The sequence below is a fragment of the Entelurus aequoreus genome, linkage group LG15 (assembly GCF_033978785.1).
Source record: "Entelurus aequoreus isolate RoL-2023_Sb linkage group LG15, RoL_Eaeq_v1.1, whole genome shotgun sequence".
Classification (NCBI taxonomy): Eukaryota; Metazoa; Chordata; class Actinopteri; order Syngnathiformes; family Syngnathidae; genus Entelurus; species Entelurus aequoreus.
Window position 1 is genome coordinate 28,670,985 of NC_084745.1, and position 15,317 is coordinate 28,686,301.

The 15,317-nt window shown below is 37.7% G+C and overlaps 1 protein-coding gene across 1 annotated transcript in view; it reads left to right on the top strand.

Annotated features, from left to right (window-relative positions):
• Positions 1-15,317, top strand: part of zfhx4 (zinc finger homeobox 4) — a 171,196-nt gene that overhangs the window by 141,957 nt on the left and 13,922 nt on the right. The window contains 1 exon segment of the mRNA XM_062021170.1: positions 4,635-4,733. Within this exon segment, the coding sequence (XP_061877154.1) occupies positions 4,635-4,733 (99 nt within the window).

The following is a 15,317-nucleotide window of genomic DNA, read 5'->3' on the forward strand; positions in this document are numbered from 1 at the left end:
CATTCAAACACGGCCACGGTCAAAAGCTCTGTTTTTCCCACCAGTCACACACTTCCGGCCTTCACAATAACACACACATCCGGTCCAACTGCGTGAACAAAATAATGATTGGACTAGATCGGACCAATCTAAGTCGGAGCATGAAGTGATCCAAGACAAGCTGCGATCGATTGAATGCCCAGAAAGCACATAAAAGACTGTTTTTATACCAAATGTTCCACACTACCTGTGTAAAGAATGACTTTTTTGGACATTTACTTGGAAAGATTTAAGATTTCCAAGTACATAAAGCCTTTTTGAAGGCATAAGACACCAAACACGGCCTGCGTGGACGTTTTTATTTATTCATGAGTCCGGCCTGCGCTCCCAATTAATAGCTGGATGTAAAACCGCTGCTTGACTTGGGTGCGCAGCTGATCAAGACGCACTTAATTCTTCTTCCTCTCCTCACAGTTAAATATAGGCCGGCGTTGGTCGCCCGGGGTAATCGGACCCGGGCTCAGCGGTTAGCGTCGAGCTCACCGGCCGGGCTTTAATGTTCCGAGCGAGCCACATCAAAGGGGATCTCGCCGGGCTGCCAAAATCACACACCCCTCCCTCCTCCCTCGACGACCTGACCCACTGGGTGTGTTTGTGTGTGTGTGTGTGTGTGTGTGTGTGTGTGTGTGTGTGTGTGTGTGTGTGTGTGTGTGTGTGTGTGTGTGTGTGTGTGTGTGTGTGTGTGTGTGTGTGGAAGGTGGCTGTGAAAGTTTTGCTCTGGTTGTGATTAAGTTGATAGTGGCTGCTCGTTCACACACACACTTGCACATGACAGCTCACATGCAAACACATGCAGTCACTGTCTCGCTCACTTGATCAATGGGGCACACACACACACACACACACACACACACACACACACACACACACACACACACACACACACAAACGGCGTACGCATCAACACCATCATGTGGTGTGTAACTGTCAGGGTCAGTCGGAGGCCAGACACTGTGCTGATGTATCGAGAGAGCTCGTCTGGGAATGTCCTCAGTGTGGAAACACATTCTCGTACACACACACACACACACACACACACACACACACACACACACACACACACACACTTTTGCCACTGATCTAACCGACGAGAAAGGGGGTGGGGGGTGCAAAAACCTCACTGATGAGGCCCAGATGATCCTCTTTCCTTCTTGTCTTTTCATTGTTTGTCCATGTGTCCCTCAATGCTTCCAGGTAGAGCGCCTCCTAGAGGTCGGTCAGTCAGAATCACGTGTGTGCGTGACAACGTCGTGTAGTTCTATAGGACCGTTTTAGAGCTTGTCTTCATTTTGCAAAATACACCGTCCGCATGATGTAAAAACACGGCCAGAATGATTGCAAATCATACGGGGCAGCGGGAGCAGCAGTGTAAATCGCAATTTCTGCAGCGTGGGGGTGCGGGGGGGGTCTCTCGGTTTGACAGGAGATATTTCATCGGCGTTACCCCCCCCACACACACACACACACACGCACCCAGTATTAATAAAACATCAGCAGTCCTCTAGCATGTCTTTTCACCCATCACACACACGCATACACACACACACATACACACCTTTGATTTGCATGTATGTGCCAAATGCACACAGCAACAACAAAATGCATCTACGTGAGACTAGTCAGTGTGCAGCTTGCTGGAAAAGACTCAATATGCAGTCATCAATGTCAAAATATTGTATGTATTTATTTATTATTATTTGTCATCATATTATGATGCTATTTTATTATTCAAATAATTATTTAATTTATTTTAAACATAATACTTGTTATTTCATTTATATTATTAATAATAATAATATTAATATATGCTTTTTAAATGTCAAAATAAAGGGTCAAACAAGTCATGATGGTGGTAACGTTGTGGGTCAGGGGTGCACGAGTGTTGGAACCGCGGTTCGTTGAATAGAAATTCCGACATCTTGTGTACAACAATGAAGACAGTTATGGGGTCTCTTTTCGCCTGTCAGAATCAGCTTTAATGGCCAAGTATGTTTAACACACAAGGAATTTGATTGATCGACTGTGCTCTCTCTTGCACTACACTACACTGAGACATCACGCACACACACACACACACACTATTATACACACACATGCATTGCATGTACAGTATGTGCCAAATGCACACAGCATTACTTTAGAGTAGTCAGTGTGTAGTTTACTGGAAAAGACTTAATACACATGCATTAATGTCAAAATATTTTATTTTACCGTATTTTTCGGACTATAAGTCGCTCCGGAGTATACGTCGCACCGGCCGAAAATGCACAATAAAGAAGGAAAAAAACATATATACGTCGCACTGGAGTATAAGTCGCATTTTTGGGGGAAATTTATTTGATAAAATCCAACACCAAGAATAGACATTTGAAAGGCAATTTAAAATAAATAAAGAATAGTGAATAAGTGTATGTTATATGACGCATAAATAACCAACTGAGAACGTGCCTTGTATGTTAACGCAACACATCATGGTAAGAGTCATTCAAATAACTATAACATATAGAACATGCTATACGTTTACCAAACAATCTGTCACTCCCGATCGCTAAATCCGATTAAATCTTCCTCCCCGGTGTCGCCTCTGGTATGTCCTTTCTTTCTGCTGCTCGATCGCAGTTCTCTGCTGCATATTTCTGCAGTATATGATTTCCTTTTCGGTGCCATTTTAGTTCAGCCCTTCTCAGTTTTTATAAGTTACTGCCAATGTTGATGTGATCCATTTTAATAGCTACGGCAGTAGCATATAGCAGTTAGCATCTCGTGACCCACAATGCACTTCTGCCATGACCCTCCCCCGCCGAATTCTTATTGGTTGACGTGTGTGACAATGGCTGACGTGTGTGTGACGATTGGGGACATTTGCTTCGTCTCTTACGCGAATGAGATAAATAATATTATTTTATATTTTACGGTAATGTGTTAATAATTTCACACATAAGTCGCTCCGGAGTATATGTCGCACCCACGGCCAAACTATGAAAAAAACTGTGATTTATAATCCGAAAAATACGGTAATTATTTTAATGTTATTATTACTTATTAAACTGTATGTATATTATAATTATTATTATTATTATTATTTAGATTTATGTTTAAGTCATTGTCAAAATAAAGGGTTAAACAAGTCATGGTGGCGTTAACATTGTGGTCCGGGGCTGCATGAGTGCTGCCGGCAGTGGGAAACCACGGTTCCTGAAATAAAAATGTCAACATCTAAACCAATGAAGACAATAATGAGGTCTCTTTTCACCCACTATGACTTTTCACATGCGCACGACACAAATTATAGGCAAAAATAGAAATAGGACTTATTTGAAAGGATATGATGCTTCACGGCCCCATCCCCTTTTTTAAATTCCTTGTGCGCATCATTCAGTGGCCAAAGTGATTGTATGCAAATGCAAGCTGACCCCAGTACACCCTCATTTCTATGAATATGACCCTCGGTGTGTGCGTGTGTGTGCGTGTTGTAAAATATGGTTATGAAGGCAGTGCAGAAATGATGAGTGCAGCTCTTTTATACACACACACACGTATATATATATATATGTATATATATATGTATATATATATATATATATATATATATATATATATATATATATATATATATATATACATATATATATATATATATATACATATATACCAGTCTCATTTTATGGCAGAGTAAGGGGGTTTGTGGTGAAATAAACCCCCTTCCCCCCTTTCCGTTTAGAAGACATGACATTTTAAACGCTTTTGCTTTTTTGTGTGAATATGATACTGTGTGTGTGTGTGTGTATGTGATTTGACGCTAGGGTGCGAGTGTTTCTTTTTTTTTTTTTTTCATTTGCTACCCCTGAAATGGAAGAGGGCTGTGTGTGCGTGTACATGTGTTTGTGTGCGTGTGTGTGTGTGTGTGTGTACGTGCGCGCGTGCACGTGTGTGTGTGTCTGGTTATCTGGCCTCTCTCAGACTGCTCAAAATTCATTACAAAGTGACATCAGCCCAGCCGGAGACAAATGATGGCTGGATGAAAGGGAGCGCTGGAGCTCGGCTAGGATTAGTGTTAGCTTGTGCTGGCGACACATATACACACACACACACACACACACACACACACATTTGCTTTAATCCACTGGCAGAACACTGCAGATACACAGAATTATCAAACAAGGGGCTGAACTCGCAGAGATGGGTAGGCTAATCTGCTAAAAGTAGCGAGCTGCACGTGCACACTATTCTCAGTTTGTGCGCGTGTGTGTGTGTGTGTGTGTGTGTGTGTGTGTGTGTGTGTGTGTGTGTGTGTGTGTGTGTGTGTGTGTGTGTGTGTGTGTGTGTGTGTGTGTGTGTGTGCGTGTGTGTGTGTGTGTGCGTGCACATATATTAGGGAGGTATATAGGAAATAAAAAATGGGATTATTGCCGCATATTTTTACAAATCTAAAAAAAAAAGAAAACTGAGCAATTTGTCATAGTAACGATTTTTGACTGGATTTTTTTAGCAGTAGGAGTCTTATGTTGGCTTTTGGAGGATACATATATGCATCTTTAACATGTCCACTTCCTGTTTGGAGTGCATCATGGGTAATGTAGTCTTCCCTTTTACAGAGGAGACTGGTGAGGACAGCGAGAGACCGCCTGGCTCGTCCTCCAGGCCTTCGTCCAACCTCACCGACCGAGACTTGACGGACAGCCGGAGAGCAGACCGTGAGTGCACACACACGCACACTTAGTTTCCCACAAGTGAGCATACTCTCTCCCTCTCACTCGCTCAGGAGAAAGTTTTAAAACATGTGTGTGTAACATGTGAACGCTGCCGACTAGCCTCCGTGTGACCTGCTTTAATCGTTTCCATATGACAGAAAGCGGGCGAGAGAGAGAGAGAGAGAGAGAGAGAGAGAGAGAGAGGAAAACAGAGAAGAAGAAGGGACAAGTTGTGGTTATTACGAGGCAATGTCCAGGCCCCAGATTATTTTTTAATCAAATCAGTTTGCGTGCTTGTAATTTATAAGCGCCTTGCATTAATCTTTTCCCGTTCTTGTGCCCTCTCCGTTGACATATTAATTTTTCATAAGCTCAGGATTAGATGGGGTGGGGGGTGTGTGTTGTGTATATGTTTTTCTAATATTGCATTGCAACCTCCAAAATTAGTTTCCCCCCTTTCCCTTCATTTGTGCTTCAATCGTCATTGTGCATCGCCAAGAGTGAGCAACAACATGCACGATTCCGCCTTTGTTAGATGTGATCTGGCCAAATAAGAATGCAGGAGATGGAAATCCACGGATCACATGACCTTCCTCCATTTCATCACATGCGCAGACACCTCCACACACCCCCCCATGCCCACCTCTTTCATCCGAGCGTGCCGTACCTCGCTCCATAATGTGAGGCTCAATGAGGCAGAAGGCGAGCCGAGCAAGGCTGAGGCCTATTAGTTTGGCTCGTCATCTATCTTTCAGCTCTATCTCACTGACAGGACTGTCTGACCAGACTGGCGTGGGTGGTGGGGGGTGGCGGGGGGGTGGATATCACCGCTGATGTCATTTAACACTGCTGCACTACTACAAATTTGGAAGAGGTAGTAGAAATGTCCATGATGCTTCGATCTATAATCATTTTTTTTCACTTGGAATCGAGGATTAAATGATAATATAGCTGTTATATTTAACTGTTTGATTTTGCTTTTGGATTTACATTTGTATTATTGTTTATTATATCAGGCTATGCATTTTGTCATATTTTTACAATTCATTTTATTAAAAATGTATTATTATTAGAATGTTGTCTAAAAAAATATATATACTGTATATATATATATATATATATATATATATATATATATATATATATATATATATATATATATATATATATATATATATATATATATATAAAAATATATATATATATATATAGACACCACAACATACTGTATACATTTTAAATTGTATTATTTTTATAATGTGCTTAACTCTAAAACTTTGATAAATATATATTCAATAATAATATTATTATATGTCTTACTATACATTTTTACAATGTTTTAATTATTTTAATTTTTTCATTTTAATTTTTATGTATTTTTTATTCTGAACAAACATTGTATTTAGTTTATTATAGATATTATTTAATTTAATTTAATATATATATATATATATATATATATATATATATATATATATATATATATATATATATATATAATATATATATATATATATATATATATATATATATATATACATATATATATATATATATATATATATATATATACATATATATATATATATATATATATATATATATATATATATATATATATATATATATACATATATATATATATATATATATATATATATATATATACATATATATATATATATATATATATATATATATATATATATATATATATATATGTATATATACATATATGTATATATACATATGTATATATAAATATATATATATATATATATATATATTTATATATATATATATATATATATATTTATATATATATATATATATATATATTTATATATATATATATATATATATATATATATATATATATATATATATATATATATATATATTAGGGCTAACTAACACGTTAACTATAAGTTCCTATAACGGCAATCTTTTTTTTTCTACGCGCGATTAACGTTTTTGACCCTCGGCCCGTACCGTAGTTTGAGGAAATGTGTAATGGCGTCCAGTTACCGTTGAGCCACAGGCTCGAAAATAGCAAGCAGAACTGCACAAAGAAAGGGGGCCCTTATGGAAAGATCAGATCCGAAGCCATGGCAAGTCGTTCTCCAAGCAAAACAAGACAATTTTACCTTAAATCGCCGTGAGACGACATCATTGGAGCGAACGCTGAGAGCGCATTGCTGCTTGGAGTGAGGAGAAGCTTCACGACCATGTTTGGATTACAGTTAAGTGCATTAAAAACATAAAATGTAGATTGTTACTCGAACTGCTTTAGTAAGACGGAATACAAGCTCAGCAGAAACAAATATGGTCGAGAGGAATTCGAGAGTCACTTTTATCTGAGAGTTTCGTTAAAATAATATCAAGTCTTTTCTCATACCAATCCCACACATCCGGTTGGCGGCTTCACGATAATAGCACTACGCTTCACATCCGGTCTGACCAGCAAAACAACAAAAAATCATCTTTCAATACGATCATGCTATTCTCTGATATTTGTACCTAAATAAATGTTTTCTGGCAGATTGAAATTAAGTGTATTTTAATGGCAGCGGCGATGTGAAGGATGAAGATTGTCTTTGAACAATCTTGTATTTGTCTTCGCTACCACTGAGATAGGTCTAATACTGCAGGTGTGCATGCCACTGCCCTCAGCAGCTTACATTGGGTAATTCCAGTTCACTACACAATATTACCATCACTATGGTATATTCTTTTATAACCTGTTCTGATTGATAGTCAGCAATTGCAGAATGTTTAACAGGCTGAATATTACATTTTATTAATAAGTAGGTAGAGAAGGTTAAAACATTGTCATGCAGAGATAAGAATGCCATTAACTTGCACTACTGTGCAATAATTCCATAAGCACACTATATCCACTCATCATCCTGCAGAAGAAAGCAATAAGGGTCATTCATAAGGCAGGATATAGGGATCACATAAATACATTTTTCTTACAGTCAAAACTATCGAAATGTAAAGCTCTTGTGGAACTACAAACAGTACAAATTACATATAAAGCAAACAAATGTGTAAAGTGGGTTAAAGATTATTGATAATATATTTTATTAAAACCGGTAAATGTATCATTGTTTATAATAAAAATTATGATAAGAAAGCTAGTTATTTGATTTATAAAATAAGGGGTGAGAGTAAATAGGTTTCACTTCTTCCCACTCCTTTTTGGATATGAAAAAAACCCAACCTTATGTATTGTTTTAATTTTTTTGTGTTTTCATTGTGAAATATGGGTTTCTATTGTTGTAACTTACTGTAATGTTATCAAGATGATTTACTTTTTTCCATTATTTTTTTCTTTTGCTTAGTTTTTAACAAAATTAACTACTACTACTAACCTGTACAACAGAATATCAGAAACATTTATTCACGTGGAAAAAATATCACCTAACATCTTTGACAATCAAAGTATGATCGTAAAAATCCACATTTTGTGTTATTAATGTGTGAAATAGCTATCTGAACATGGAAGTGTAGCTCCTCTCCTCTAAATGCAAGTACTCCTAAAGCAGGAATAGAAATTCCGTATTCCCACAAAATAGAAAATCTGGCAATACACAACGCACTGCAAGTACTTTTTTATTCTCTTTAAAACGTGTTCATATCATTTTCGTGTTGAGCTGTTTCAAATATATATAGAATAGAATAGAATAGAATAGAATAGAAAGTACTTTATTGATCCCTGGGGGAAATTCAGCACTACAGTTCGCTCACAATAGACAAGAATAATAATAAAAAATATAATATATATAACATATTATATATATAATATATAAATAATCTAAATATATTCTACATATACTCTACATTTAAGTGCAGTCAAGGAACATATGCATTATACAGTCTGATGGCTGTTGGTATGAAGGACCTCCTGTGTCGTTCCGTGTTGCATTTTGGGAGTCTGAGCCTTCCACTGAACGTGCTGATTCTCTCCAAAAGGTCCGAGTGTAGTGGGTGGGAGGTGTTGTCCATAATGGCTAGGAGCTTTGCTAGACTTCTCCTCTCTGACACCACCGCCAGAGAGTCTAGCTCCACTCCCACCACGTTACTGGCCTTCTCTACCAACTTGTCCAGTCTGTTTGCGTGCCTCGCTCTCAGCCTGCTGCCCCAGCAGGCGCAGGCCATGGCGTACAAGAAGGCGCCCGCCACCACCGACTCGTAGAACATCTTCAACATCTTTGTACAGACGTTGAAGGATCCTAGCCTCCTGAGGAAGTAGAGGCAGCTCTGTCCCTTCTTGTAGAGTGCCTCAGCGTGTTTTGACCCATTCAGCTTGTTGTCCATGTGTACTCCGAGGTATTTATAATATATATATAATATATATATATATATATATATATATATTATATTTCTTTGTCATGTGATCATTTTTATTTCTGACAATTTAAGAGGAATTATATCAAATGAGTTATAGCCTTGTAAGTACTAAGGACTACTAAAATTATATTACAGACTTAAACCCACAACTTTAATTGTATTATATTATTTAATATAGTATGTAAAATACCACTTATTTTTAATCTTTGACAAAAATATATATTTTTTTTTACACTACAACATACTGTTTTCATGTATTTTTACCCTAAAACTTAAATTTTATTCAGTTAATTTGAGCTATTATTTCAAAACTGTAGGACACATTTTTTCATTAGTTTTCCATATGATTTTATGTTTTCATCGTAAATAATTTGAAAAACGTGATTATAAACTTTAGCCTGCAACATGAATTCAATTACTTAAAATATATTATAAAATATTATATATTTAATATGACAAAAACGTTTTATCCTGCAACAAACTCTTTTTTTTTCATCTATTGTTATTATATTTTATTTTATAATAGTCTTTATTTTAGCTGTTGAAAGACACATTTTTATTGATTTTGTTCTTGATTTGGGATATTTTCTAAACATATTATGGACTTTACCCTACAGTTTTTATTTTGTTACATTAATTACAAATATATCATGAAATATTACATATTTGTCAGACAACACAAATATCTTATTAAAAAAAAATTCACGCTACATCATACTGTATACATTTTATTTAGTTTTATTTTGATATATTGTATTCTTCACACTAAAACTTTAATTTTATTCAGGTGATTTTAGCTATTATTTCAAAACTGTAGGACACATTTTTTCATTAGTTTTCCATATGATTATGTTTTCATCCGTAAGTAATTTGAAAAATTAGATTATAAACTTATGGACTTTACCCTACAACTTTTATTTTGTTACATTATTTACAAATATATCATAAAATATTACATATTTTTCAGACAACACAAATATTTTATGAAAAAAATAAAAAATCACGCTACATCATACTTTATACATTTTATTTTGTTTTATTTGAATATATTGTATTCCTCGCACTAAAGCTTAAATTTTATTCAGGTGATTTTAGCTTGTTTGTCCTATAAATACATGTTTTATATTCTTGATTTAAAAAAAAAATTATATTCTGAATTTTAGTTTGCAAGAGTAATCGTATGATATTATTTACAAATATAATGTAAAATATATTTTTAATATGACAAAAATATTAATTTTTGTTTTTTATGCAACAAATACCATTTGCATTTTATTTAATTTTTTCCATCTTTTTTTATTATGTATTCTTCCCTCCGGAACTTTAATTTTATTCCATGTATTGTAGCTGTTCATTTATCCAACAAACTATATTTTGTATTATATATTTGACCCTGCGACTGTACTCCTCCTGTATTATTCTGTAATTGTCGATGTATCTATCAACTATCCATCAGCGTCAGTGTGTTGCTATGCTAGCATTAGCATCCTCTGCTCAAATTGTGGGATTGAGCAAGTCCTTCCTCATCCTCATCCTCCCGCCTGTGCTGTGCTTCAGATGTGCGCATGTGTGATTCCCCACGGAGGAGAAGGATTACAGTGTGGCCAAGTGAGCAGTCTGCTGCTTGCACACTTCATCTCTGAGATGCTTTAAACAAAGAGGGGGCATAAAGATGCAGAGGGGAAGATGGGCGATACGCGGAAGAGGAGGGAGGAGGGGCAAGAAAAGGCAGAGTGGGCTTTTTCCCTTGCTTCATTTACATTGTTTTTTTAAATCCCATGTCACTTTAGATTAATTATAATCCATGTTACATTCTCCATGCAAATGTCCCCGATGTGGATTACTTCCAGATAGCTTTGTGCTGCGCGGTGTCGACGGCGCATGTCGCCATGGCTCAGGGGCCCACTTCTTATAAATAACCAACTAAACAAAAGGCCTCTGCATGGAAATGAGGCTGTCACGCGGCCCGGGCAAATGTGCAGATATCTACCTGCTTCAAATTAGCAAATAAATGTATTAAAAACATGTTTGGATTTTGCCGATAGCAGTGGGGAAACAAAATGCACGCAAACAAGATTAGGTTTGATGTATTCCATGTTTTTTTTGTTTTTTTATTTGCATGCATCTTGCAAATTTGAGATGAACGCTGCGCTTGTTTTCAGACGCTCCGAGATGAGATTAAAATATATTAAAGATATTAGCATGTTTAATTACAGGCCTGCAGCTATTCTTCTTTGCATGTTTTGTTTTCATAATGACAGCCTGTCGCGCGTCGGGGACGATTTGTCAAATGTGACAAGGCTGTGTTCATATTCGTCGCTTTTATCAACGCAAAGGAAGAAGAAGAAAAAAAGACAGTTGCTTTTTAAAATGCTCTTTCTCTCTCCCTTTGCTGGGACTTTGGGGTTCAGAGTGTGTTGTCGTAATGTTATCAGGTGACCAGGGGTCAGCCTAATGCGTAACCTCGGAGCAGGAGACGAGTAAATCATGTCGGCCCGACCCATTTTGGCCCCCTCCCCTACGTAGATTTACTGCTGCGTAACCTTAGCCAGTCTGCCGGGCCTCAGCAGTGCTAAATTGAATACTAAATCCAAGCTGCCGCCACCCAGCCTGCTGCCGCTTATGCTGTGGAGCCTTTCCTATTTTCATGGAGTCGTCCAGAACGGACTCTTAATCGCTCAGGACGTCAAAGTCGGCATGTTTGCACAAACCGTACTAAAAGATGGACTCTGACTCTCTAGGATCGAATCTAGGGGCCTGCAGCTGTTTACATAGCTAAAGAGTGTACTCGCGTGAAGGATTCGTTCATTAAAGACACAATTGCACGCGTGCAGTAGTTGCATGACTTCCAGGAGGGTGCGTGTCTTGCCAGAACACCGGCTCCAATTTGTTCTGCTTCTAAGATACTAATCCTCACCACCGAGTTTATTCCAAGTAACATTATCACTGGAGGACTAGAATAAAAGGAATGGCTAAGCATGCTACACACACATCGAGCAGGACGACACAAGAAGCTAACCGCTTCAATGTAAAGTAGGGGGGATCGATCCAGATGTCGATATTATCGATACCTAGTACAGTATCAGCATATAAACAATACTAAAGGGATTAGATCACTATTTTTATTTGTATTGTTCTTAATATTACAAAAAAATGCTGTAAGTGTTTTTGTTTAGTTTTTTGTACACTAGCCACTTTTATTTTGTAAAAAAAATTGGGTAGCATTCAATATATGATTTACCACAACACTAACAAATTCTAAATGTAATAAGATAAGCTTTCTAAAAATGTGTTATTGTGTTCACTTAAGTTACTTGCAATCAAAGAAAAATTCAGTAACATACTTTATTGTGAAAGTATCGGATGATCAGGACATTCTTAGATCTAAAATGATTGTAACCTCCTTTAGCCCTGGAAATTTGTGATCTTTTCCTTTTGTCAAATGTGGGGGCGGGGGGAAAGTAGTCCAAAAATGTCCACTGCAGTGGACGCTATCACTGAGCAGGTTGTACAATCCTCTACAATTCCAAAACTACCTTGCGTCGCCTTAGAAAGGAAATAGTCTTTGCCATCAAAATACTGTAAGTATTGTACATTCTGGTCGTCACATGCATCTCAGTTGCAGTTTTCATTAAGGTTTCTCATTGTATCCCATTGGGTGGAGTTCCTTCTTGCCCTGATGTGGGATCTGAGCCGAGGATGTCGTTGTGGCTTGTGCAGCCCTTTGAGACACTTGTGATTAAGGGCTATATAAATAAACTTCGATTGATTGATTTATTGATTGATTAACAAATTCACAGGTGTTAAAAACGGTAATGTTAGTATTTAGCATGCCTTTGGAAAATCCAATGTAAACTAGCATCGAGCTAGCACCTTCTTCTTACTTTGTTGGCATGGAAAATTGCAACAACACCCAGAGGCAGTTTCGCTCTGAGTGCTTGACTGCTTGTTGTTGTTTCGTGAATAGGTACTTGGCAGTGGTGTGCCGTCAGGGCCAGCAAGACCTTCTCTGCTGGCCTAACATAACCAGAAATCATGATCATAATTGAAGTAAAAGTAATTTTCAATGTACTTTCCCTAAATATCTAAACGTGTTCCTATTCTCTTCATATCATATTATGCTCCTTCCAGCGCTGTTGTTTTTAGGTTATAGTTTTTATACAATCAGAATTCAGCTAGCTTATGTTGCCATGCTGTACCAAATCTGCCTAGAGCCTTCAGAATCAACAATGCGGGCGTCTGTGCACTGGAAGTGAAGGGGGACATACATTTGACAGACAGTTGCGATAGCCAATCAGATCACGAGTTGTTGTTGTCAGTAAGGCCTTCTAGCTGGCCTAAGGCAGATATATATTGTGATGTTATGAGCTAGGTCAGTGGTCCCCAACCTTTTTGTAACTGCGGACTGGTCAACGCTTGAAAATTTGTCCCACGGACCGAGGGGGGATATGGTATATATATATATATATATTTTTTTTTTGGTCATAAAAAAATACAATCATGTGTGCTTACGTACTGTATCCCTGCTGACTGTATTGATCTATGTTGATATATAATGTAGGAACCAGAAATATTAATAACAGAAAGAAACAACCCTTTTGTGTGAACGAGTGTAAATGGGACAGGGAGGTTTTTTGGGTTGGTGCACTAATTGTAAGTGTATCTTGTGTTTTTTTTATGTTGATTTAATAAAAAAATGTAAAAAAAAAAGTTTATATATATATATATATATATATATATATATATATATATATATATATATATATATATATATATATATATATATATATATATATATATATTTTTTTTTTTTTACATTTCTTGTGCGGCCCGGTACCAATCGATCCACGGACCAGTACCGGGCCACAGCCCGGTGGTTGGGGACCACTTAGCTAGGTAACATAAGAACTCCATTACCCAGCATGCCACAGTAGTGAAGAGCATGTGCAGTAGCCCCGTTTAGGTTGTTGAATGTAGACATGCAGCGGGATGTTTTTGATGAGCACGCTGTGGAGTAAACTTAAAGAAGTCAGCCAACACGCCTCGTCTGCATCTTTTATGATTAGACAAGACAACACAAGGCCATTTTCAAGAAGGATATTTGAAGAGAAACTACATCTTGTGAGACCATGTCGGCCAACCCCGGAAGCTGGAATGGGTTCTACAGATTTTGAGTTCAGATATTTTATTTCCTTATTTTTTCACGTTTAATACGTTTTTTTGCGATTTAAATTTTGACAGTAGCACATAAGATATGTTTTAATTGCTGATACGGGTTTATTGATTTTTAAATGCGCCAGAAAATAACCCGTTTTGTACACTGTTGACGTGATTCAATGCGCAGTAGTGCGTAAATGTGTTTCTATATAGTATTTATCCAGCAATGGTCATGTGGTGACATAAAGGATGGTATTTTGAGAGGTGATCATTGAAGCCGAACATCACTGAAGGCCTAGGTGGGAAACGCACGGCCCGCCACTGGTACCCGGTAGTACCGAAGGACTTCGGTCAGTGCCTATAAAAGTACCAAAAAAGCTACCCATCCCTAATATCCACATTTCCATGTTTCGTCGCGTGTCTCCATCCATCGCGTCGCCTGCACTTGCTCGCAAGTGTGCACGCGCGTGCAGCAACACCCTAAACACCACTGACAGTTGCAAATAAAGATGGGTGGCGAGTGCGCCGCGCTCTCCTCCCCGCCCCCCGTCATGAAATGTAAAAAGCGGGGCGAGTGTCATAAATCACCTTTTGATTTATCTAATCAAGCCAGGTCTCGCTGCATGCAGACATTTGTCATTTGGTGGGGGTGGGAGGGGCCAGCTTGGGTGCGTGGAGGGGGATGTCAGGTTTATTCGGCCCAGACGCTTCGCCGGGCTGCAGCTGGTGGAGTCCACATGAGGATGGAAGGACGGTGGGAAGACAAAGGAAAATGAAGGGGTGGGGGGGTGTTATTATTTTTTAATGATTCTGGCTATCCATGGCAGCAAAACAGTTCCGACCATACCATGTGACCATGCGAGGCGGCCACAGGGAAGGAGAGAGAAAGGTTAGCTCGACTGTTTGGTTTTTTTTCTGGATGAAAGCTCCATCAGGAGGACGTTACATCCACAAACATACATCCAGCATGACAGTAATCAATGGTGATGTGAGGGCTCGCCATGTAAATGTGTGTCCCACACTCGCCTCGATTCCCCTCTTTTTTTTCTTTTTTTTCCTCCTCCCGCCGGGATG